We start from the raw sequence: 24416 nt of genomic DNA, 5'->3' as shown, positions 1-24416 counted from the left end.
ATAACTTTGTGACTAAATGAGGCGTTGCAGTTCGTAGCCCGGCAATGGAAATATGCATAGAGGGCGGTTTGAGAATGTCTCATGTAGGGCCTCATTCAAAACACTTATAATTTAACTGAAAGTCTTCCAACCTTGGAGAAACAGGCTGGATGGTTCATATCCAACTAATTGCTCGACTCCCGCTTCTGCTAGAGACATACCGTACCAGTCGCAGTCTGCAAACAAATCAGCTTGACCTGTGTACGTAACATCTGGCACCTCCTCTAGATTTCCACTCAATGCAAGATCATCATTAATTGGTCGCGCAGTTGAGTTGCCAAAGTCTGACGTGTATTGTCCCGAATTGCTGCCTGTGGTGGAGTTTTGCGGATATACCTCGTTGGTACTCGCTGACTGGGTTGGCCTCTCTGTCGAGCTTGGCGGAGCGACATCTTTGCCGCTCTGTGATGCTTGGCCTGATGGCGCGTTAGCTCTCGGATCGTCTTTTACTCTTGGGGACTGCACTTGTGAGCGACATACGGCCTCGCGGGTTGCCTCTCCCGGATAGATTCAAAAGATACGGTTGCAGGGCAGAATTGAGGACCTCCCACTGTTGCTTCAAGATTATTATGATGCACGTTGCCTATGCGATAAGAAGTGGTACTTGCCGGTTGCTGCAAGGCTCTCCAAGAGATTCTCAATATATCCAAAACCCGGACTATATCTCTGACAACAAGCAGCCGCTCGCTGCTGTTGATTGTGTTGGCAGATGCTTCCGTGGCGACTTGGTTGCGTCGAGCAGCATTGGTGGAGAGAAACACCATGCCGACGACAAATGCACCATAGCCTAGAAGAGGGGGGAATCGCGAAATATCTTCATCTCCACGAAGATATGGTGCCAATATCTGGGCAAATAGATCTGCGTGATTCAGCACTGTTTCTGCGGCCCTGATTTGCGCCTGACGATGGTTATCAATATTACGGTCGGCAGGGATGCCAGAGAAGAGCGGAACGATGAGAGAGTGTAGAACAATCTGGCATTGGTGATAAATGGTATCATGAAAAAGACGAAGGTTCCGGACTTCAATCGTATTGTCATCTTGGTAGGGTGAGCTTCTGGCAGCATTCGAGTCATGAAATAGTATTGTTGCAAGGTGTGAAAAGTGATGCACAGAGGTCAGCTCACCAGTGGTGATTGAGGACGGTCGATCTTTGCAGAGAAGTTGAACTTTTACCCTGGAGTAAACACGATTGTTAATACATCGATATAGTTTTGCAGGCCGAGAAGGGCCGTCTTACCAAACTCCCATCATTTTGATCAGTGCACCTCCGGCGGTAGGAGGGCGAGTATCAGTAGTGGGAGACTGCGGCTGCACGGAAATTGCGTGCCAGTACTTATCCATGATTTGATTGTAAGTCACTTTCCAGCCTTGTGAGCTAGAGGAAATGGACCCTGGCAGTGGTAGCATGGCGGCCTCCTTCCATGCCGACTCGACGTACGGTTCCGGCTCCATCACGATACAGGTCGATATCCAGCAAGCCCAGAAGCATCTTCGACCGAGTTCAACTTCAAGAAGCCGGTTGGAGCTGTCGTTTTCGTGAGGAAGCCTTTTGTCAAATCCAAGAACTTGGGATGCTCGGTAAGCGAGAGCTGTCTCCTCGTCAGCTCGATCAGCTCGAGCTACAGAACACCGCAGCACATCGAGGATGCAAGGGCGGAGGTCATGCACGCTTCAACTTACCAACGCATAGATCTCCAGACTGAGGTTGGCCTATGCCAAACCAATATAGCTGCACACATTGCAGTGCTTGAACAACCATGAGAGATGGAGATTGTATGACTAGTTGCATGGCCTCAGCCAAAGCGGCCTTGGCCCATGGAAGTCCAGAGGATTGATAGACGCTGAGAATTTTCAGTTCCTCATTTGAAGTTGCCGGAGATCTGAATTCATCATTTCTCGGATGGAGAAAACTAGGGTATGCTGTTAGCGCTGTCCACTGGGGAGTGGTGGCATGCAGATAGAAGAGGTAACACACAGGGTAGCCATCGCAAACAGTGCGCGGAGGAGAGCTCGGTGGATCGTGCCCTCTATATACTGCTGAAATAGGAGAGGCTTGTGGAATAAGATGGATGCGTTATATATTCGCGCGAAATATATTTCCAACAGAGCCAGGCCGAGGGAGGTAGGTGGCAAAGGCGGTGGCTGACCCGTATCAAGGGCGGACTCGCTTGCAAGTGAAGTTGACGTGCGTAGCTGTGTTTGATAAGACTAAAAGACAGCTGTTTATTAGAACTATGTATTGCCTTCATACTGGTAGGTTCTCCTGGTCGTACTTACACCAGACAGCACAGGATATTCGGTCACCAGGCTAGTAGATGTGCAGCCGACCGCATCATCGCTAGGGGTAGTAAGCTCCGCGGCATACTGCCTTGAACCATTGAGTCGGGAGACTGAAGCTGGAGTACCAGATAGTTCGTTCCGCACAGGCTCTTTAGAGATTGATGTCTCTGGTGACCGAGGTACCGTGTCGCTGCCTTGGCTGGCAGAGGGGTCACCGGCACGATCGCCCTCGGCCCCTTCGCGCAACGGCCTGCGCCGGCGCTTGCCGCGCGGGCCTCGACGATCTGGAGGAGCGGGATATGCACAATTGGCGCCGAGTCGACGACAGCGACCGCATGCCGGTTGCCCGCGGTCACATTTTAGCTATAGAAGAGGTCCTGTCAGTTGAGCTGCTCCACCGAAAGGCCGAAGGGTCGGGATGGCATGCCTTTTGTTCGCGGCAGCGGTAACAAGCCGTGTTGGATGAACGCAATGGTGGGTGATTGTCGCTTTCCTTGGCACGACCAGACTGCATCGTTTTTTGTCACAACGATTTAGTCGTGTCTGTTTCGGCCCGAACGGCATGTTGGAGGAAAAAACGATGAAGACAACGGGTCGGCAAGTTCGGGACAGCTCACGTGCTGTGTGGCCAATCGAACCCCGAATCGGGCCGGTAGTATTTCAGTTGCAATCGTCCTCGTTGGCAACCGTCTCGAAAATTGCTCAGGGCCGACATAGATCTGCCGTTCCGGTTCGAGTACTGTTAAATTATCGTTTTAAGATTTTCAAGAGTTTTAGTTCAAGCTCCGGGATAAGTTCAAGCCCCGCGCGGAGAGGCGGAAGCTTGAGACGCATGCTTCTTAGGCAACTTTGACGGGGTCATTTCACCGCAGTTCATCTACCTATTTCAAACTCTTCTTGTGAGGCACGCTGTCTATTTACACTTTCGTTTCATCTCGATAAAATGTATCATTCCGTCACTGTAAGTGATCCGCACACGGCCTTGCGCTTTTTGAAAAGTGCCACCCGACACTCCCTTTTGCAGCACCGTACAGACTCGCATGTGCAACACGACATGAGCGCACCAAAGCTGTTGCCACAATTGGCACACTACGGAGCCGGCGGGTGCAAAATACTGTCTAGCAGCTTTTGCGCTGTGTTCTTTGCTCGTGTCAAGATGCGCTGCTCACCCGCGCTGACTTGTGCTGCCGCCCAAGAGTTCCCGCCTGCGCGATAACCGCCGCCTGCGAGCTGGGCCTCGAGCTTCCCCAGCGGGATGCTGAAACCCTCCAAGAGGTCGCCGATCGATCGGATGAGGAACTGCAAGATCTGTGTCTCGTTTTCGTCGTTGACCTTGCCGTCTTTGCCATTCACGAGCTGGAGTGTCATGTCTGTGATGGTGGACTCGTCCAGTCTCTGGATGCGGAGGTATCGGAGCACATCCTTTGGCAGCGGATCGGCCATGGTGAGGGCGATGGTGCAGGGCGTTTCGAGTCCTGCTAGGGCCCAGAGCCGTTCTTTTTGCTCGTAGAGGGGGGCCATGGGGCTCGTCTGGAGGACAAGGTCGTAGCTGTCGCTGGGGTTGTCCGGCAGGACAAAGCCGTAAAGACGTAAAAGTCGGTTGTTCGGCACGCTACCGTAGTAAATGAACACCTGAATAAGCATCCGGGTTAGATGTCGTAACCCCCTGTTCAAACGTTATCAGTAGAGCATGAGCGTACCTGATCTCCAACCTGGTAGTCCTTCGCGGCGAGAATGGTGAGATCTCCCGACGTTGGATCATATGCATGGCACTGCTTGACATCGATAGAGTGATTCAGCATGTCCGCCAGAGGGGCAAGAAGGCGCACTGAGGAAGTCTCCGAGATTGCAAAGTCCATTGCGCGGCTCCATATTGAGCAAAGAGCCCATTTGTACTGCAAAGCAGTAAGGTTAAGAAAAAGGCGAGCTTATCAGTAACTTTAAAGCATAAATGACTGCAAGGTTCGAAGCTACTCACATCGTCCAGCGTACATTGATCAAGCGGGAAGAGCTCCTGGTGCTGGCTCAGCAACTGCACCAACAGATTCCTGTAGTCGTCCCGCACACGTTGTTCCAGTTGCGTGGTGAGCGTGTAGAGCGACGACCCTTGGCAGACTTGCAGCTCCTCATCCGAGAAAAAGATGCTGGCCGAGTAGCTTTGCGGCATCGCCGAAATATGATGTCGTTGGCCTTCATAGCCAGACGTTCGTGACCTGACGAAGAGGAGGTAGAGGGCCAGGGTATCTTCAACCGATAAGGGCGGCTGCGCGGAACGCAAGACTGGACCAAGCAATGGATCAGAATCTGCCTTCTTCACCGTCCACAAGCACGCAGATGGTATGGTCAGGATGCGTTCTCCTTCTTTGAAACTACGCAGTGCTTTGACGCCGCGCCCGGTGTTGGGAAATTCGGCAACCTCAATGCCGTCCACGCCCATGGCTCGGGATTCTTTAAGCCAGGTCTCCATGGTCTTAGATTGAATAACAAATATTTAAGCGAAGATAGAGATGTCTGAAGACGAAGAGAAGAGGCCAGTCTAAAACCCGAAATGACAGCAAAGTTGGTAGGGCTGTTAGTTCGGGAATAACGGGCGATTTTTCAAGGTGGGGGAATGCCACTGTTTGGCTGAAACTAATCTGCCTACCCTATACATGGACAGTGTCAACAATCAAGGCGCAAAGATACTTGTGAGCCCAAAAGGAAAACTCCAAGCTCAGTAGAACAATAGCCTGCGCAGCTACACAATGTATATGCAACAACATTCAGTACATTCGACGCCTGTTTCTGTTTGGTATGTACAAGTTGCCCTGAAAGTTCTGTCTACATTATCGATTCATTTGAGGTCCAACTTTGCCGAGTCCACATTCATCACGATGCGATCCGACTCAAACGTGCCCTGGTACGTCCTGGCCCCCTCGGGTATGTGCTCCAACAGCTCGTCCGTGACCTGGCTCCTGGGCATGGCAAAGACTGCGCGCCACGGGCCCTTCATCCGCACGGAGAAGGCGTCCCCCAGCTTCCCGTAGGGCACGTCGGCCGGCCGCAGGGCAATGTCCCCGGAGACGACGGTGCCGCCGCCGGCGGGCACCTCGACCACGAAGTCGGCGCGGGGCGGCCACGGGCGGTTCGCCAGGAGGCGGCCGTCGAGCGCGACCGGCGAGCCGCCCTCGGCGGGCGTGAGCTCCACCAGGCCGAGCGGCACGGCGAGCTCGTCCACCGGCGAGTCGTAGTCGAGGAAGGAGACGGGGAAGGGGTTGTTGTTGGTGATGGTGGCGCGCAGCGCGGGCGGGTCGGCGCCGGGCACCGGCGCCAGCGTGACGGCGAGCTGCGGGATGGGGTCGGCGGAAGGGCCGCCGCTACTGCCGCTGGTGGTGGCCATGCTGGCGAGGGCGGGCACGGCGTCGGGGGAAAAGTAGACGAGCAAGGTCAGAACGGCGACGATGCCGACGGTGAGGCGAAGGAGATGTTGGAGGTTCTGAGCGGGCATTTGGGTATCGGGGGGGAAAGAGTTTGCAGCAGCCCGTCGAGTCTACGACGGGAAGGACTTTGTAGTGTAGAAGCAAAGATGAAGAATGTAGTAGTAAGCAGCAAACAACAATCTGAATAAGGGGCGAAGAAATTACGTCGGGGCCGCCGTCGTGGCGAAAAAGGGAGCTTCTCGACAAGCTTATTTATGCTCCGGACTAGTTGCCCGAAATAGCAGTAGCTATTAGCTGTTTCAGCAACTTGTTTCGGCGGGGAAGGGGAGGCTATATTAGTGAGAAGTGGTGACTACTAACCTTACCAGATCCAAAGTAGTTGTCACTCGCCGACTTACCACTCAGTCCGGCGTGCTTTCCACAGCGTGACGCCAAACTGGCACGGGCGAGCGTTAAGGGAAACCCCGCTTGTCGCTTTCATGTTCTTTCCTTTCATTTAGGCTCTGAACTGATACATATGAAAGCTATCTGTCCATGATGGTGGCTCGCTTCACGAGAAAAGTTGGAGTCGCTTCGTCATCGTCCCAAGAACCGCCGATCATCATGCATGGGCCCATCGTCTCGACGCCAAGGACCTTCCATATTAGGAAGTCTGAGGCAACATGCTCTGCCAAAGTCAAAACGCATCATGCAGACAAGGGTTACGTGTTCCTGCGCAAAGCTCAGTATTTATATGTTGCTAAATGACTTTCAAACCCGCGGCGCCATGAGACCCCCCTTTGATAATACAATCGTGAGATGAAAGGTAATGATGTTGCGATTCATAAGTCATTCCAAAATCTGCAGTTGAAACAAAAAACCCCAGGTATCCAAAAAGAAACAAATATTCAACAAATACCAAACAGTAGCTATAGGTTATCCGGTTCCAGTCCTGTACACAATTCCATTCCTATACACCCTGTGTCTATCCAATTATTCATATCGTTGCAACGTTGTATATCTCAAGTGAGACTGGTCAACATGGCGCGCAGCAGGCCAGGGCGCGGTCCTGGAAGATAACCAAAGTCAGCGGCCGGTCCGATGACAAAGAAGAAAGGCTGATGGAAAAAAAGAGAAAAAATGTATTTCGGACGCTGTATCGTAGATCCGAGTCTATCTGTAGGCAGGCAGGCTAAGGGTGATCCTACCTTTCTTGTCCTTCTCGATTCTCATCGGCTTCGGGTGGCTGGTGATGCGATCAACGCGTTCTTCGTATACCACCAGTTGACCATCTTCCATGCGCTCGGTGCGAATGATGTCGTATTCTTCCTCATCACGGGAGTGATGGCGGTGGTGATGGTGGTGGCGGTGTCTTCGGGAGTCCTCGTACTCTTGCTCAAGAGCGCGGATTTCGGCACGAATATCAGATCGTGCGCGGGAGCGGGAGCGGGAGCGAGATCTGACAAGAGGACCGACCACCAGAGTTTCCTCGTCGTAGTCGCCCTTGAGGTAACGTGGGTAATCCTCGCGAATAACCGTCTTGTCAATAACCTCGACCGCAGCACGGCTAGGGGAGCGTGGGTGAGCGTCGATGATGACTGGCGCGTTGGACACAGGAGCGGGAGCAGGAGGAGGAGGAGCGGGCGCAGGAGGAGGAGGAGCGGGCGGAGCGGGAGCCTGGATATAGATTGGCTGTGGAGGAGGCGCAGGAGTAATGATGACCTCTTGCTTGACCTCGTCATGATGCGGGCTGTGGCGCTCTTCACGGCGCTCCTCAACAATCTCACCAGCGGTTGACTTTGGGGGCGCTGGCACCTTAATTTCTACCTCGGCTGCTACTGTTAGCATGGTTGAGGTTGAGGCGGGGAAGAGGCGCTTGGTACTCACTTTTTGTGTATTCCTCGCTCAGTCTAAGCAGCTCATCAATGTGTTCCTGGCCTAGGGCCTTCTGAATAATAATTGTGGTACCCTGGATCGGTTAGCACTTGTAGCGTAGTCGTGCTGGCAAGGATTTCGAAATACCTCCTCAACGTAGGGATATCCGAGGTCAATAATGACCTTGGTCGAAACGAGACGAGCGGGAATGCGAGTCTTGCCCTTCTTTGGGTACTCTGCGCGTACGCTGCTTGGTGCCTTGCGGCTGTGGCTGGAAGAACTTCTGCTGCGCGACCTGGAGTGGCTGTGATGGCTGCGGCTGACCCGGGAGCCTGCCGGACTGCGGGCACGGTCGACGATGTGCTCGCGGACCACCTCGTGGACATGATCGAGGCGCTCAGAGCGGGGAGGAGGGGGAGGATAAAATTCGTCGCGATATGGATCGCGGATGGGCTCACGAATAGGCTCACGGAAGGGTTCGCGGATAGGCTCACGGAGGGGCTCGCGGATAGGCTCACGATAGGGATCGCGATAGGCATCGCGCTCGTCATAATCGTAGCGAGACCTGGCGGTCGGGGGCGAGGGTTGCCGGACGAGAGGGCCTGGTTCTGGACGCCGGTCAAAGATGTCACTCCTTGGGCGGCGGTACTCGCGCTCTCTATCGTCGAGAGCGACCTGGCGCTCAAAGTCGCGGGCCATTTGGTCGGCGTAGCGGGGTTCCTCGTAGGGCGGGCGGCGGCGGTCGTAGTCGACGTCGCGCTCGTAAAAGCGGTCGCGCTCATCTACCTCGCCGCCTCGGCCACCCCGCATGTAGTGGCGGTCGTCCTCGACGACTCGGTCGCGGGTGTATCCCCCGCGGTCGCGATCACGCTCATAATCGCGGTCACGCTCGTAATAGAAGCGGTCCTGCTCGTAGCGGTCGCCGCGGCTCATTGTGGGCGCTTTTTTTCTTCTTTTGCCTGGAAAAGAATAGCAGGTCGCTGCGAGGCCTGGACCGAGAGTGTGAGCAGGCAGGAGGGGGGGCTTGTTTTTCCAGGTCTTTGGAGGGGTAAAAGTAGATCAAGTACCTTGAAGCAAACGGGGAGGGGGCGGCGGTGGTGGCAGTATATAAGTGAGGCGGTTGGCTGTCGGCACTAGACAAAGCACGGGTACGGATAGAGCCGTTGAAAAGGGAAGAAGAACAAGGAACTAAGATGAAAAAAAAAAGGGGGGGAGGTGGAGGGGGATTGAAAGATGAATAGCGTGGGCTCGTGAAAGATGTAGTCAAAAGTGAGGGCCAGCTGGTGTGGACGGCGGGTGTGTCCGAGAGGAGAGGCAAGGAGGGCACAGGTCAGGAAGCAGATGGATGACGTGAAGAGTGGCAGTGCGCGAGCCCCGCCCGCACTCTGGGCTGTGGCGCTGCGCCTGGCAGCCTACTGAGTACCTGGTAGGCAGAGCCTGTGTGCCTGTCTGGAGCTGGGCATTGATCAAGTCCACCGAAGCCACTGAAGCCAAAGAGCCCACCTACCATGACTAGATTGTGACAAGACTGTCGAGAAACCGGGAAAGTGCCGCGACGCAAAAGGTGGGTTTTACTGATACCACTGGTAGGTAATAAAAGCAAGTGTATGCCATTTTCCAGTCTATATCCAGCTCATCTGCCCAAATTAGCGGTCTGTCGCTCTCGAGTCTTTGTTGCCCTGAAGCAAAAGGTACTTGGGCCCACTAGCCGCTTGACCACTGACCTCTCACTTAGTAGGTCGAGCTCCGGAGTTCCCACGCACCTATAAAAGGTTGAAAGGTACTTGTATAAGTCTCTGCCTCCCTGTACTGATACTAATAAAGGACGTCATCATGCACTAGCCACACTTTGATACGGGGCCATCTCCCCTCATACCTACATCACCTTGGTACTGTACGGATTACCGAGCAGATTTCACAGATGTCTGCTTCTTCCCACATCTTCTACTCACATCTGGTCCCCATCTTGGCACGTTGGGTTGCACTCTTCCATGCTACTAAACCGCTCATCATCAGCCATCAGCCCATCTGCATCTTCCAACGCCTTTCCCTGCAACTCGCACTTGCAGCCCTCGTGCCCCTCCACCATGCACACACCTCACCCATACTCGTGACTTGACTGGTCCCTTGCCAATGTCGCCTGGCCTTGGTTTTTTTCTTAATATGCGTCGGATCCAAGGGCTGGCCTCGTCCTTTGCCCCTTGATGGCTATGCGGCTTTAATTTTTTTTTTTTCCTCCTCTTCTTTCTACAGTCTCACTCCCGCCAAACCTCGGCCTCACCGTTGGGCCGTCATTTGCGCTACGAACCGTTGGGCACGAACAAGACAATAGAAGAAGAAAAAAACAAGAAAAACTCCATACTTTGGAGGGGAACAATCATGCCAACCAGGGGCCTTGCCAAGGTCCTGAAACGACTAAACCACAGTGGTACTGATCACTACATGCTACCCAACTGTCGCCGCCCAGTGCTCGGTGGAGAAGGGCTCCAGACTTGTCGGCCCCCAACCCTATATTACACCTGACATGTCGTGAAACAAGGCACCAAGCCTTTGCCCTGCCAGCGACAGATCGCATCTCGCCTTGCGCACGTTGCCCTGCAGTCTTGCTCAGGCAAACACGGGCGCGCCGCTTTGATGCGACTTGGCCCAATCTCCGTCTCGAAAACGTTGCCCAACCTCGTACCATCAGGCCCCAATCGGCAGGCACAGCGGCCCGGAGGGGCTTCCGAAACCGCATCTGGCATGCCGGAACCTATATGTGGCGAATAAAATGGAAACTCGGCCAACTATAACGATTTCTTTGACTAGGGACCAAAGTCTACGACACGCATACATACGCGTGGCAAGCCGGCGCGAAAAAAGCAAGTCTGTAAGTAGCAAGATTGGGTGACAAAGTGGCCAACGCTGTTGCTCGTCTACTAAGTAGCCACTTCCTGACATGGCATTCGGATGGCCTCTTTTGAAGGCTTCTGATCGTTAAAGGAAACAAATCTTCTTCATAAAAGTCGCATCCCAGTTTTGCTGGTTCTAGCTTCTGGCTCTCGGCCAGACTTGGACAGCCATGTAGCGCCAGGCCGATACATCCAAACGTCGTCCATGCCTCGAACTGGCTGCGAGCAGAGGAGGGGTTGCTTTAATACTACTACACGCCCCCAAAGACATTATTAAACATTTATGAGTGGCATTTTGCCTCTAGATTTGTCTCCACGTATCAAGAGACCCATGTGCGGATACAAATACCTTACGAAACTCCCCTCAGGCGTAGCTCATGACACTTCTCATACCACCGAAAGAGACCATATCACGTTTGCGTCATAATGGTAACCATCCTACGGCCGTCCAAGGCTCGAACTCCAGGCATATGCAGTCAGTGCCGTCCTCAAAAAGCTGGTTATTATAGGCTTAAACGATGAACTTTCTGAATATTAGCTACACGACACAACTTGCTGGCTGGTTTATTTACGGTGCAGCGCAGGTATCCTTGCCCATGCTGTCTCCGAAACGACATGGAGAAACGAAACTTTCTATCGAAAAATCTCTTTCAGACAAACGTATCGCATGTATTTATTGCCATTGTACAGGAAGAAGCTCTTGTAGTTGGCCCAATAGCCTGCTCACAGCAGACCTCCGTGACACTTCGAAAGTAAAATTCCGGCAGCTCTAGGAGCAATAGTCATTCTGGCCAGTTCCTGCATCAACACAACCTCGGCCGCAGTACTCGAGATACTGAACATATCCATAAGGGTCACCACGGCAGCGGAACAACGCCTGGTTCCTGGTGCTGGAGTCGTCTGCGACTCCATTGTCAGCAAGACACTGCTGGATGATGAAGTCGTAGTTTCCTGAGGTAGACTCTGTCAGTTTCAAAGGTAAGTACTCCATGATACAAAACAGACGCACCTTTTGCGTAGAGAGTATGGCCACAATAATTGAGACCGGGGGTGCAGTCTTTGGCAGTGGCGAAGCCGGTCAACATGACTGCGGCAAGCGTGACGAGCGTCGATCTGAACATGGTGTCAGAGATGAAAGATGATTATTGAAAATCAGAGAGGATAATTTTTAGTGATGTTGAAAGTATTCGAGACAGGGAGATGCTGCCCCTTTTATAGAAGTCTGGAGCAGCCACGGATGCAACTCCGTCAGTCGCGCAAGCCTCAAGACCCCCAGAGACGGCACGCGCGGCACGGGATGCAAGGAGCTTACACATGCCCAGAATATATGTAGTAGCAACAAAAATGCTTATTGATAGCTTCAATTCATATAGAAACATGGTTGCGACGGCCCGTGAGCGCATGCCACCTGCCTACATTCAGTTAGCTCGTCTCTCTGTAGAGGTTGCGATAGCTGCACGACGATGAGTAAGGCCATTTCGCGTAGGTGGCTGCATATAGAGAGACCTGCATCCTCGAGTACTGAAGCCGAAGGATTCCTGATTCTTGCTTTTTGGGGGCCTGGGGAATGGGTGTTGGAGTGTTGGCTTAGTACCGGTTCTTCAAATTCGACCCAGCCTCTCTCAGTTGATGTATGGGAGAGGCCGACCTGTGGCGGCGCATCCGGCACCAAATACTGACGCTGAGCTGCTAATTTGCCATGGAGCGAATGATCGTGTGATTTGAGAAGCCGTTGTTTCCGAGGCCGGTCGCTAATCCTTCCCTTCTTGGTCAATCTTTTGTATTTGATGATACGGCTGTGAAGGAGAATGCGATGTGCCCACGGCACCGATCAAGATGGGACAAAATATATCCCTAATCCAGATGAGCACCTGTTTCAGTAGTAACTGGGTGCGGCATGTAGTTTAGGAGAATCCTTTTCTTCTGTGAATTTCTCTTGCATGTGGACGTTCGGACTTTGATTGGACACCGACAAAAGGCAAACTTGACCGAAATTTCGTAAAACTCGCGTCTTGATAATAGCCTTTCCTTTCTAAAACAATCCAAGACTTTCAGTGGCACGTCGGAAACCTGACAGGCAGCCTCGAGCTTTGAGGAGGCTGAGGCGCCCCATCGAGCTGCCTTTGGGTAGTAAAAAGAGGCCACAATGTGACGAGGGCCTCGCGATAACCTACAGGACACATGCCTCCTACCAAGGCTAACAACATAGCTGTTAACGTGGTTTGCATTACTTTTCTCTCTTATTGAAGCAAATCTTCTACTTATTTACTGTTTGTGCTAATCATGAGCAACCAAAAATGCAGCATTTACCTAATAATTTGTGGCCTGAGAGGACTCGAGAAAGACTTGTTTGATGGCTAACGTAGTCTGTATACATACGTCGCTCACATATTATTTAGTAGTTCCATTCGACTCCTAGTCTCTGCGTTCCTCTCTGCCCGAGAGGCAGAATATTAGAGAGCGAGTCAACCAGAATGGGCCGCGGAGCCCATCGGAAAAAAAAAAAACGCCTTTCAAGCGTTGATGGTCTGAGTGGCACGGCGTCCGTTATGCTTCGCATTCCGAATGCCACCAGATGCACATATTTGTATGGATATGAGTGTCTGACCAGTACCAGCGACAATGAAATTCAGTCTTTGTGTTGTTGTAATAATAGACAATGGCGCAATTCCCCGGGACTTGATGATCGAGTGCGATGGCCTGTGACTCTGTGAGACTTTAAGACGGTAACCGGTCGGTATACTTACTCACAACGATGCTTATCGATTCTTGCTTTCCAGTAAGCCAGTCGGAAAGAAAACGGTAATCTGTCAGATTGAAACAGTGGCTCAGTCTGCTTCCGTCGCCCCCCGGTCCGTAGGAAAGAAGGTACGATCCCTGATATCCAAAAGCCAAGGCCTGTATACTCCTGCCATGCTCTATGATCTTGGCCATGACCTCGCCCGACGCGTTGAAGCAGACTGATCCGTCCAGCCATCGCGCAAATTGTTGCCCAGCAGGACCCAGGACGCAGAGCTCGAGATTGCTCAATCCCTTGACCTCGATGGTTACGGCCAAGTCCGGGTAGTACTGCGCCAAGTTGACCGACTGGACTGTTTGCCCGATTGTCAGCTTGCACCGACTGGCGTGGCGTTGTATGCTTACACCATCGCTTGTCCGTGTAGCGTGCGACCCAGTGCCCGCCATCTCCGTACGTGCAGGCATCGAGGGAGCCAGAGCCCATCCTAGCGGCTGGATAATGGCCGCCACTGTGCAGGACTGTCAGATTCTCATCTGGCATGGCATAGGTTCAGAATGCCTACCTCATGACTCTATCTTGTCCGGTAAATGCGTAATTCGTCCCGAATATGGCGAGTGAATACTTGGGATATGCCGCATTGGCATTTGACATTTGTTGCACAGCCTGCAAGACGTGGACCTGTTCAGCTGGCTGTCGTTTCTCACTCACGGAATTGCGTACCTCTTTACTATGTGCTTGGTGGCTCTTCAAAGCGGCAGTTTGCCGCTCTAGCTCCCGCTGCTTCTTCTCTAAGCGGCTCAGGTCATCTTTATAAGCTTGTCGCTGCCGCTTCATCTCTTTCTTCATTTCGAACTCCTGCATATCGCGTTGCGCGAGGAGACCCTCCATCGTGGCTTGTAGCGCTTCGCTTTTTCTCTCCAGCTTCTTCATCTCTCTCTTGTGCTTGTCGCGCTCTTCGCGCATTAACTGCTCAGTCGCACGGTCATGCTGCTGCTTCGCCTCTTCAATGCACCTCTCAATATACCGCTTCTCTGCAGCCCGCTCTTTCCGCTCTCTGCGTATCTCGCCCTCAATCTCCTTTCCAGCCGATGTCCGGCCGAGTTCTCGGCTCTCGTCAACAAGTTCCCTCTGAAGTTCTGTTGCCATTGGGCGGCCATGGTTGGCAAGCCTGAGAATTATCTCTTTCCCAGATGCTCTATCATTATAGTAGCGACAACAGATGCTACCCTTGCTTATCATACTTCCCCAGAAATCAGAAGTTTCTTTCAACTCACGCTCCCTATCTGCGCCAACGGAGCCCGAAACCTTGTCCCACATGGTTGTCACGAGGATCACTTTCTTAAAATAGTTTTCACCACACAGCTGTTTGAACATGAGAAGGTTTCTCTTCGCTGACCCCGACATTCGAACATCAGTTATACGATGGAGATATATGATGCCGTGCAACAAAATCTTGCTTCGATAAGAGTCCCCGAGCCATGTAGCGATCTCGGTGAGAACCTGTGTATCTTTTTTATTCGTGTCATCAAACCCCGGAGTATCGATGAGATATATAGTACGGTCACGACTTATCTCATATGCGAAGACATCAACCCGAGATGTGCCTGACCATCATATTAGCTGTTAACATTGCCTCCAGCCTACAAGGGCTCCATAACTCACATGCCTGAAGAGTATTACCAATCCGAACTGTTTTACCAGAGCAGGTCGCGATGAAAGAGCTCTTACCAGCACCAGTGATACCCATTACTGCTATGAACACATCGTTTGGCCTTTCTCCCTGTTAGGATGCTGCCACATAGTAAATGGTGCTACGCGGCCAATCATTTACTGACCTGGGCTGTCTACCATTGCGAAAGCTTGATGCGCTTGATATCGTTGAACCTTGTCCTTCTACCCGAGATCGATGAGGCAAGGAGGCACCTATCTTTGAGATCAGTGGGAGCTTCTGACACAGCAAATTAAAAAAATACTCGACGGACTGGAGGCAAACATTCTGTTATATCACTAAACGGCGATAAATATTGTGTACTAGGGAATGCTTACTTCGTGATGGTCGCACCGGCTGATGTGGCAAGCACATAGGACATCGTTCGGTGCGATATCATGTGCACGAAGGTGAGCATGTATTCATGCCCAATACCTTGGAAGCCCTCGCCTGAATCCATGTATTGACACCCAAATGCGACAGTTCTAGACCGTTTGCTCAGGTGCGGGGTAAGGGAACTCAGATGGATGCAGCAGAACGAGCCATATCCGAAATGCGGCTGCCGGAAGAGACCAGGGCTGGCCGTGAGAGAAGGGGTTCAAACACACCATGGCGAATTTCTATTTCAAGCCAGCTTCTCAATCGAAATCACAAAGTGGGGATAAGTCGATATATATTCTTGATTTACATTTTCCACAGGTGTGCGAGATACGAAGCCAGCAGACCTATTTCACGTTATCCCGTGCTTGCTAGGCGTCAAGCGACTTTCTTAACCCACCGGCTATCATGGCGAGCATTGGAATCTCTGCTGCTGAGTGGGAAGCCAGTGGAGAGCAGGTTTTGGCGTTTCTAGGTGCTAGGAAACCGAGGAGAGATGACAGGTTCATCCTCGTCATGGGCACGACTGGCTCCGGAAAGAGCACCTTCATATCCGAATATACAAACAAGAGGGTAGTGATCGGTCATGGGCTCTACTCCTGTGAGTTTATTCATCTGATTATGGTTGCCATCGGCTTATAAAATGTTGTTACGCCACTACATATGATGTTCTAACCCTGAAGCTACAGGCACTGGCTCAGTCAAGGTGTTCGATTCCATGCAAGATGGTCGTTGCGTCTATATGATTGACACTCCTGGATTCAATGACACTGATCGCCCGGATGCCGAAGTCCTTCAGACGCTTGCTACCTATCTCGGCGCTTCGTACGCGAACGGGGTACGTATTCACGGTGTCATTGTTCTGCATTCAATATGTGAAAATCGCATGTCGCACTCCGGGAAACGGGCTATTGATATGATCAGGGCTATCTGCGGCTTCCGTTCATATAGAAACTTGACAATTGCTACCACCAAGTGGCCGTTCACGCCATCCCGGGCCGAGTACGCGATGTGTCGAGATCGGGAGGCAGAGCTCAAGTATAACGCAGAATTCTACGGAGACCTCGTGAGGCGAGGTGCAACAATGGTCCGCCATAGCCAAGTCGAATCAGGTCACTACCACGGAGGAACCGTCTCAGCGCACCATATTGTAGAACGTTTGCTTCGGCAGTCTGACATCTACGGTACACCCGTTCTTCAGTTGCAGTTGGAGCTTGTGGACCAAAATTTGGCCATCTTTCACACGACGGCAGGTGAGATAGTCAATTCCAGGCTTGACGACGCCCGCCGCGACCACGAGCGTCAATTGAGGGAGCTGAAGGAGCAGATGAGGAGCTCACAGTATCACGCCGACGCATCCCACAGGAGAGCGCAGCAAGATCTCAATTCAGTTCTCATGGCGGACCTCCATAGGTACAGGACAGACCAGCAGGCCCTAGTCAAGAACATGAGGGATATACATGAAGACGAGCAGAGACTATGGCGGGCGAGGATCGAAAACCTGGAGAGACAATTTTCCAGGCAACTGAAATACAAGGAGCAAGAGCTCAGAGATATGGAGGAGTACATCGATAGAAAACGCGAGGACGCGACTCGGCGGCGTCGGGACGGCCGCGAGCAGTATCGGGCAGCCTCTGAAGCCGAAGGGTACGAACAAATAATTTCTGAGCTCCGCCAAGAGACCAAAGCCGCTGCCAAGGCTCTCAAAAAGCTGCGTGGACAAACCCAGAATATCGTTTATGGCGGAGCAAACAGCCTCGCATCCGGTGTAGCGTCTGTGGCTACAGGTAAGCTGCTCACATACATTACCCGATCATGAATCTTCACTAGAGATATTAACGCAAGACCCGCCGTAGCTGCAGCTGCTGGTGCTGGTGCTCTCGTTTGTACGATAATGTGATTGGATCTTTGCGTCATCAAGCCCATAGGCTGGAGGACTGGGCATCTCTGGAAGTTGAGAGAGACTGGAAACCCTGACCAATTCTAGCCGAAGACCTATCTGTTATTAATATTCTTCTGACTTTGGGACATATCTGCATAGTAATCCATACTTTAAACAGCTTATTCATATAGAAGACGATCCAGCCTCATCCATTATCTGTGTACTGTTTTACCCTGCATTGTTGACATGCCTATTTTTTCACACTGGGTATATAAAGTCGATAGTTTTTGACAGTCAACTTTGATTCGGCCATTATAGCTGTACTGGCTTTTGCCAGGATAGGTCTGGCCTCCCAAGTCAATTCTCTGTTGGCGCTTTTGCAATAGCTAAGAATAGTCACACGGGATGCAGCACCCAGCAGGGTACATACATCAACGCCTCAACAATATTTGTCGCCATTGGCGCGAACTGAAGACTTTCTATGCAAACTGATTGACGGTGGCCACGAAATGTTCATAGCCTCAGCGGTTGTTGCCAGTTGCCACGCCCCAAAAGTACGCTACCCAAGCTCCCAGAATGAGCGCAATTGTCGCCCCAAAGCAGCACAGGCTGAGACGACGGTTTCGTTCTGCATTCTCATCCTGCTCAAACTCATCCTTTCTCTGATTGATCAGGTATCCCTTTGCCAGCCTCTGTTTCCTTGTCCACTGCAAGCGCCCGAGAATGACGTCAAACTGACTCCAGACTAGTAACACGAGGGCCACAGCGACCGAGCCGACTGAAAGGAACACGTAGACGACGACTACTCTATCATAACTGTTGTTATCACGGTCCTGGATGACGCCCGTGATGATTCGAATGATGATGTTCATACTGTTGTTGATGGCATTCTTGATGGCGTAGCCCGATCCAAAGACTTCTTGGTACCACATTGTCGTTCGAATGCTGTCGATGATGACGGTTGGCCCGAGGGAGGATGCAAATGCGTAAACGCCAAAGCTCGCCGCCGTGCCACGCACTGTTGGCCCCCAGGCCGCGAGGACCATGGCAACGAGCATGCTGACGCCGCACACGGCCATGATGCTCACGCGATGTCCCAAGACGTCTATGAAGACGCCGAGTACAGGGACGAGGAAGAAGCCGAGATACTGCGACATGGCCGAGTACCAGCCGGCCTTGACCGCCGTGACGTTGAAACGCTGCTGCGCCAGCTCTGTGGCGTTCTGCGTAAACACCGACGCCGTCGAGGTCTGAAAGAGCGTAAACGCCGCCACGAGCCAAAAGGACCACGGAAGGCGCAGCATCTTGCCCCATTCAAACCTCTTGTTGCTCTCCGTCAGGGCCTCCCCCGTGGCAGGATCGGCGGACGGCGCGTAGGTGCGGTGGCTCCAGCGCGTGAACCACCAAAACACCACGGTCGCGGCGTTGGTGAAGAGGTTCATGAAGACGGCACACCAGTACACCCACGAAAAGTCGCCCGTGCGCTTGGCGATGACGTTGGCGGTGGCCTTGCCCACGAAGCCGCCAACCTTGCCGAGGCCGAGCTCGAGGCCGAGGGTGGAGGCGAAGCCGTTGGAGGGGGCGAACCACGAGGAGAAGACCTTGTACTGGGCGACCTGGGTGGCGATGTCGCCGAGGGCCTGGACGACGACGCCGCCAATCATGAACCTGTAGCTGCGGACGGTGGCGGCGGCGGCGATGAGGACGGCGCCGAGGGAGTAGACGGCGTTGCCGTAGAGGAGAGCATTCGCGCCGCCGACGCGATCGGTGACCAGGCCGCTGACGAGGATGAGGGCGGTCTTCATGAAGTCCTCGCTAGCTTCGAGGACTGCATACTGGGCATTGTTGATGTGCAGTTTCTGGAAATGAGCACATCAGTACGTAATGTACAAGGCGAATTTCAAGTGTCCGCATGGTGGTTTCTATAAGGTTTAGGGTTTTACCTTTTTGATCGTGCTCTTCATGGCTCCCGTGACGCCGCTGCTCCAGTGCGAGCCGAATCCGATGAGACTCACGAGAACGATCGCGATGAGCTTGACGCGGAGTGGGATGACCGTCTCTTGAGCCGGCGCCGCCGGCGCGCCGTCTCCCGCCTGCTGTTCATGGTCGCTGTCGACGGGGACAACAACATCTGCCTGCACCTTGGTCTCGGTCTTCATCGTGGGCAGAAGACACGACAGTTTGAAAGAGGATGAGGTCCTAGTGTGGAAGGGTGGAAGAGAGAGGATGCGACAAGTGCTTATAGCCCCAGGAAATGCATGCTTCAAGGTTTTTTTCCTTTCCTTTCCTTATCTGATCTGATTGAAAAGATAAGTACGGCAGTTTGTTGCCAAGCCGAGACCCTTGTAGAGCAGACTCGGGACTGGGTTGGGTATCCCACCATCTCGCGTGGTTTTGTGGGAATAAGCAGGGATGCGTTCACCTGATATGGATGCAAATTTTGAACAGATGCGAATTTAAAGAAAAACCCACGTGGATTCGTGGTGCCTTTTGAGCGTTCTTTCGAGCGTGCTGTCTCGGAAATACGAACTTGTCGGGGTTTTATAGGAAGTGATGATCTAGGTTCGAGATGGGTCGTTCTAATAAACCCGTATTTAGGCTGTCGGGTTCGTCAGAGTCTGTTGGTGGATCCAAGGACGGCAATATTGCTACATTGTCCGAACAAAATTGGGAACAAATGAGCTCCGCCCTGTTCAGCAGTGACAAGAAGACTATCGTTAAATTGAAGCCTTGTCTTGGCCTGTCAGGATATAAAAGCGCGTGTTTCGTAGTGATCTTCAGCGTGGATGGCTGCTTGGCGCCAACTTGCTGCAAGACAACTTATGCAAGGCGGCTTCCGATCACTTTCCCAGACTCCATATGTCCACTTCCTTCACTCCGGAAAACACTGGAGCTTTTAATCTCTAGTGGTTTTGAAAAGGACAGCAGAAACTTGGTCGTTGGGGGGGAGAAAAAGAGGGCATACAAAAAGATTAGCTCCACACGCCGTGACTCCAACACCGACTGATTTTAGTGGAATCTGCTAGACAAAATAGCTATAGGTTCAAATTCTGGTCTCAGAATGTTATCTTTCTTGAATAAATCGGGGTTTCAAATTGTTTTTTTAACAAATGCAGAGCTCGTGTTGGGTAAAGAGTAGCATCTGAAGCGTTGCGTGACCGTATGTGGTTGCAGGCTGCGAACAGGCTCTTGGCTTCTTTTTTTGTTCGCATCAACAGAGCCATCTAATGGGAAAGGTTGATAGTACTCATATCAGCTACTGCATCAAGTTACCAGGCTACTTCTAAGCCTCTTCGACGGTGCGCCTTACCTCTTTGGCTTTTAAGTCTCTCTTGAACTCAGAAGTGGCTCCGAGCTGCGGACCCTTGCTGGTTCACTTGACAAACAGTCACAGTCAATATCTTGTTGGAGTACTCTGTAGTGGAAGTGAGATAAAGCCTATGCGTCTTCGTATTTCTAATTCAGCGCCGCCAGGCCTCACAAGCAATCCAACACCACACCTAGCGACCGCAACTCTATGTCCAACCTGTACAACCGGCTATGAAATCATGACACTAAAAGTACACAGCAAGCAGGGCCAAGGCCGCCCCCAAGGGCCATACAGGAGCTAGTAGAGAAGCAGCGCCGGAGCCGCTGGGGGTTGCGGCCGCTTGGGAATTAGTCGGGGAGCTTGTCGAGCCCGACGTCTTGCTTCCCCCGGAGCTGGTGGAGGACGACGTCGCATTGCCGCCGCCGCCGCCGTTCTGGCAGTTTGACGTTGAAAAGTAATCCTGCGTCTCCTTGAAGCCGTCCGTAAACTGCGACACGAAGCCCTGCGCGAGAGACTGGAGGCCCTTGGGGATCTTGCCGACGGCGGTGTCGACGAGGGCCTGCGCGCTGGTGTTGATGTCGCCGAGCGCCTTGCGCACCGAGTCGCACTCGCCCGCCCTCTCCACGTCGCCGCGCTTGCCCTTGAGGTCGTCGGTGAGGGTCTGGCTCTTGGCGCTGAGCGTGCCGAGGTCGCCCGCCAGCGGGCCCGCGTCGCCGGCGCTGAGGCTGCCGAGGCCGTCAATGGTCGTCTTGCCGTCGTCGAGGGCCTTGACGAGGGCGTCGGACGCGTCGATGACGGGCTGCTTGTCGCCCGAGTACTTTTGCACGGCAGAGTCGAGGTTGTCGACGGCCGTGGTGATGGATTCCACCACCTTCTTGTACGGCGCGGCGTCGCGCTCGACGATTGAGGCCGAGGCGGCGGCGGTGGCGGCGAGGCCGAGACTGAGGATGGCTGCGTACTTCATGACTGTCTCTTGTGTGTTCTTTCTGGTAAAGGAAAGAAAGAAGAAAGGGAGGAAAGAATGAAAGAAAGAAAGAAAAGGAAAGAGGCTTGCGCGTCGCAATCGAGCTGGACGAGGCACAGCCACTAGCTTCAAACTTAAACTAGAAGAAGCAGAAGCTAAGCTAGGGAGCCTGATGATATAGGCAGCGATGACGTCAAGAAGTTGACCGTTTTTTACAAATAGAAGAATGGATAATTGGTAAATCGTTATTCAAGTACAAGTTGTCTGTTTGTCTGGTCACTGTTTTGGATTCTTGCAAGACTATCCACCAGCTTTTGACGGGATTGATGTTGAAGTTTGTCGGAGATTTCTTCCCCACACGTTTTTCGATGCACCAGCCCCGTCGCCGGCGTTCCCGCGGCTCTGTTCTTCAGCTGTCTCCTCGGCCGAGGCTTGACAAAGTTTTTCACGTCTATAACCGGAAACTTTTGCCAGTGATAAGTAGACCGTGATGCCGGATGGCGTCTTTCACCCTGCCAGCAACACCTGCGATAGAAGAAGTGCCAGTGGCTTCCCCACAGTACAAGGGGCTTCTATGATCATAGATGCATCATCTTTCACCACCGGTAATGGATCTTGAACGCCTTCTCCTCGTGGTCAAGGTGGTGGTGTGCCAGACGGGAAAGTGATGAACCGACCGTGGGGTGGAACCCGGGGTATCGCAGCATTATTATTACTTGTTTATTAGTTATGCGTTCTGCAGGGGCTGTGGCTGGGTCATAAAGCCGCGCCACTCACCCAGGCTGGAGATTAAATCTAACTCGGTAAACTAAGTTACTAAGAGTGCTTCTTTTCGAAAACGCTAGGCCTCCACCATGTTCTCCGAAAGATGACCGCCCTGAATCCCACTGACCGCCGGACAGACGAGCGCTGAGGTTGTCAACTGGAATGACAAGATTCTAATGTCAGACAAGTAGCAATTTACTGGGGACTGCCAATCACCAAGCTGTCTATTTGAGGAGTGGACATTCATTTTCACTTTACAGCTCCGTCGTCGTTGGCCATACAAGTGGACCAGCGGTTGACAGCAGTCACTATATATATAAAGTCTGCAAAGAGCTTCGTAAAGCTTTTTGAATAAATTAAGATTATTCCACCTTTTCAAAAATCACTTTTCCGGAATTGCAAAAAAAAAAACCAATCACAACAAAGCATGTCTGCTTCCAAAAACGCCGACTCAGTCGCGCCTGAGCACGCCGGCAAACGGTGATGCTGGCAAGCAAGACTCGATCGAATCTCGCAAGCTAGACGTCGGTCTAGAAGGCCGTGGAAAGGCATCTCAAAGCTACCCGACAGCCCAAGAGAGGATTCCTGAGTCTGCCGAGACGGTTGCCGCGGAGAGACGCTGATGTTTTAAATCATGACCGTCAAGCATGTAGATATCCCAAGTATACCAGAAAATCGTGCTTTGATTAATCTCGCCGTGGGTTTTACTTCAATCTAGTTTCATTCTGCTTTCAGTATCATTTTAATATATTGTATTGTTTCCTCTATTGATTCATGTACACGTGGCTCATCATGCCGTCTATAGTTTATTTCTTGGTGTCATTCTAGTGGACATACTTGAACGTCTCGCTGGCGGGGCGCTTAGGAGGCACAGTATCCTTGTGGGCTGCTGGCTCGTCGCCGTAGTTGAGGTGGGCACGGAGCTTGTAGCTGGCAGGGACGTCGAGGAACTTCTTGAGCGCCTCCTCGACGGGGGGGATGCCGTTCATGTGCTGGAGGTTGGCGCCGAGACCCTCGAGCTCGAGGGCGGTCCAGACGAGGATCTGGTTCATGCCAGTAGCATGCTCGCCAAACGAGTCAAACAGGTGGGCGTACGAAGCGTGCGTCTTCTTGGCCTCCTCGGTGACGGTGGTGTCCTCCCAGAAGACGACCTGCAAATGAATGGGTTGTTAGTAGGTTGCGGTTTCAGATGAACGGCATGTGCCATGTGTGTTTTTGCACGTACCGAGCCGTAGGAAGCCTTGTGGGACTGCAGGATGCCGCTCATCTTGTCCCAGACCGCATCGCCGGCAGCCTTGAGGATGGGCTCGGCAATGTCGATGACAATGTCCCAGAACTGGGTGTGCTTCTCGCCCGTGACGAGGGTGACGCGGACGGGCTGGGTGTTGTAGGAGGAGGGGGCGAAGGCGAGGACCTCCTCGACGATTTCCTGGACGCGGCTGTCGGGGACCTTGGAGGTGCCCTTGAGACCGTAGACGGAGCGACGGTACTTGGCGGCGGCGAGCCAATCGTTGGTGGAGACCTTGGGGGCAGACATTTTTATGTTGATGGCGAGCAGGGCTGTGAGGACGAAGAGGACAAGGTTGATGAGGGTGGAATAGCGAGGCATTTCTTTGGTGGCACGGAGCGCGCGCCTGCCCACTACTTATACTCTTGGCCTGCCAACTGCTCAGCGGAAGTGTTCGGAATTTAGGGGTCTTTTTTTTTTACAACGAATAGCCTGCAAGAGCCGCAGGTGCCGCATATAGCTGCGTGACTAATCTGCCCAGAAGACTGGCAAGACTGGCTCTACCTATCTATGCAGGGTCCGATGGTTGCTTGGGAAGCGTTACTAGTTTCCCGAGTAAAGTTCTCACCAGGCACCAGATGGCGTGCCTACCGCGCGCTAGGTAGTGCTCCAGAGCGGAGTTCCACTCAACTGCTTTTGTCATGCTTCTGTAATCAGTCAAGAGACTCCATTTTGGAGCAATTATTAATTTTCTTTTTTGCCTGCCGGCCAGCCAACTCTCTAACTACTGGGTATACGGGGCTAGAAAAGGCTTCGATGCGGAGTTGAGTTGATAGAGAAGAAGCCCGCCACAACACACAGACACGCCATTTATTTTGTTACCCCTCTTCTCTTTGGACCTTTACATTTTAATTCCTGCTACCAAGATTCGAAACAGTCCTCAGCCTGAATAAAAC

The 24416-nt window shown here is 52.5% G+C and overlaps 8 protein-coding genes across 8 annotated transcripts; 1 reads left to right on the top strand and 7 right to left on the bottom strand.

Moving 5' to 3' along the window:
- Nucleotides 1-3410: 3410 nt before the first annotated feature.
- Nucleotides 3411-4788, bottom strand: V2A60_006461 (SET domain-containing histone-lysine N-methyltransferase; the record flags this gene model as incomplete). Its single annotated transcript, XM_083257755.1, has 3 exons — nucleotides 3411-3953; nucleotides 4022-4216; nucleotides 4300-4788. The coding sequence occupies 3 exons, from the start codon at nucleotides 4786-4788 to the stop codon at nucleotides 3411-3413; spliced, it is 1227 nt and encodes a 408-aa protein (XP_083113881.1).
- Nucleotides 4789-5154: 366 nt separating this feature from the next.
- Nucleotides 5155-5808, bottom strand: V2A60_006460 (uncharacterized protein; the record flags this gene model as incomplete). Its single annotated transcript, XM_083257754.1, has 1 exon — nucleotides 5155-5808. The coding sequence occupies one exon, from the start codon at nucleotides 5806-5808 to the stop codon at nucleotides 5155-5157; it is 654 nt and encodes a 217-aa protein (XP_083113880.1).
- A 1084-nt stretch (nucleotides 5809-6892) lies between these two features.
- V2A60_006459 (uncharacterized protein) lies at nucleotides 6893-8527 on the bottom strand (the record flags this gene model as incomplete). Its single annotated transcript, XM_083257753.1, has 3 exons — nucleotides 6893-7551; nucleotides 7607-7688; nucleotides 7742-8527. The coding sequence occupies 3 exons, from the start codon at nucleotides 8525-8527 to the stop codon at nucleotides 6893-6895; spliced, it is 1527 nt and encodes a 508-aa protein (XP_083113879.1).
- A 2727-nt stretch (nucleotides 8528-11254) lies between these two features.
- V2A60_006458 (uncharacterized protein) lies at nucleotides 11255-14371 on the bottom strand (the record flags this gene model as incomplete). The annotated part of the gene is made up of 6 exons (XM_083257752.1): nucleotides 11255-11436; nucleotides 11495-11598; nucleotides 13358-13577; nucleotides 13630-13733; nucleotides 13788-13888; nucleotides 13946-14371. 6 exons carry the CDS (start codon nucleotides 14369-14371, stop codon nucleotides 11255-11257), a joined length of 1137 nt encoding a protein of 378 aa, XP_083113878.1.
- A 1348-nt stretch (nucleotides 14372-15719) lies between these two features.
- V2A60_006457 (GTPase domain-containing protein) lies at nucleotides 15720-17130 on the top strand (the record flags this gene model as incomplete). The annotated part of the gene is made up of 2 exons (XM_083257751.1): nucleotides 15720-15912; nucleotides 16001-17130. The coding sequence occupies 2 exons, from the start codon at nucleotides 15720-15722 to the stop codon at nucleotides 17128-17130; spliced, it is 1323 nt and encodes a 440-aa protein (XP_083113877.1).
- Nucleotides 17131-17714: 584 nt separating this feature from the next.
- Nucleotides 17715-19352, bottom strand: V2A60_006456 (major facilitator superfamily domain-containing protein; the record flags this gene model as incomplete). The annotated part of the gene is made up of 2 exons (XM_083257750.1): nucleotides 17715-19052; nucleotides 19137-19352. 2 exons carry the CDS (start codon nucleotides 19350-19352, stop codon nucleotides 17715-17717), a joined length of 1554 nt encoding a protein of 517 aa, XP_083113876.1.
- Nucleotides 19353-20747: 1395 nt separating this feature from the next.
- V2A60_006455 (cell wall mannoprotein 1 family protein) lies at nucleotides 20748-21467 on the bottom strand (the record flags this gene model as incomplete). The annotated part of the gene is made up of 1 exon (XM_083257749.1): nucleotides 20748-21467. One exon carries the CDS (start codon nucleotides 21465-21467, stop codon nucleotides 20748-20750), a length of 720 nt encoding a protein of 239 aa, XP_083113875.1.
- A 1589-nt stretch (nucleotides 21468-23056) lies between these two features.
- Nucleotides 23057-23841, bottom strand: V2A60_006454 (nitroreductase family protein; the record flags this gene model as incomplete). The annotated part of the gene is made up of 2 exons (XM_083257748.1): nucleotides 23057-23383; nucleotides 23458-23841. 2 exons carry the CDS (start codon nucleotides 23839-23841, stop codon nucleotides 23057-23059), a joined length of 711 nt encoding a protein of 236 aa, XP_083113874.1.
- Nucleotides 23842-24416: the final 575 nt, after the last annotated feature.

This window comes from Cordyceps javanica, chromosome 4 (assembly GCF_051103115.1).
Source record: "Cordyceps javanica chromosome 4, complete sequence".
Lineage (NCBI taxonomy): Eukaryota > Fungi > Ascomycota > Sordariomycetes > Hypocreales > Cordycipitaceae > Cordyceps > Cordyceps javanica.
This window is presented reverse-complemented; position numbering and strand designations above follow the sequence as displayed.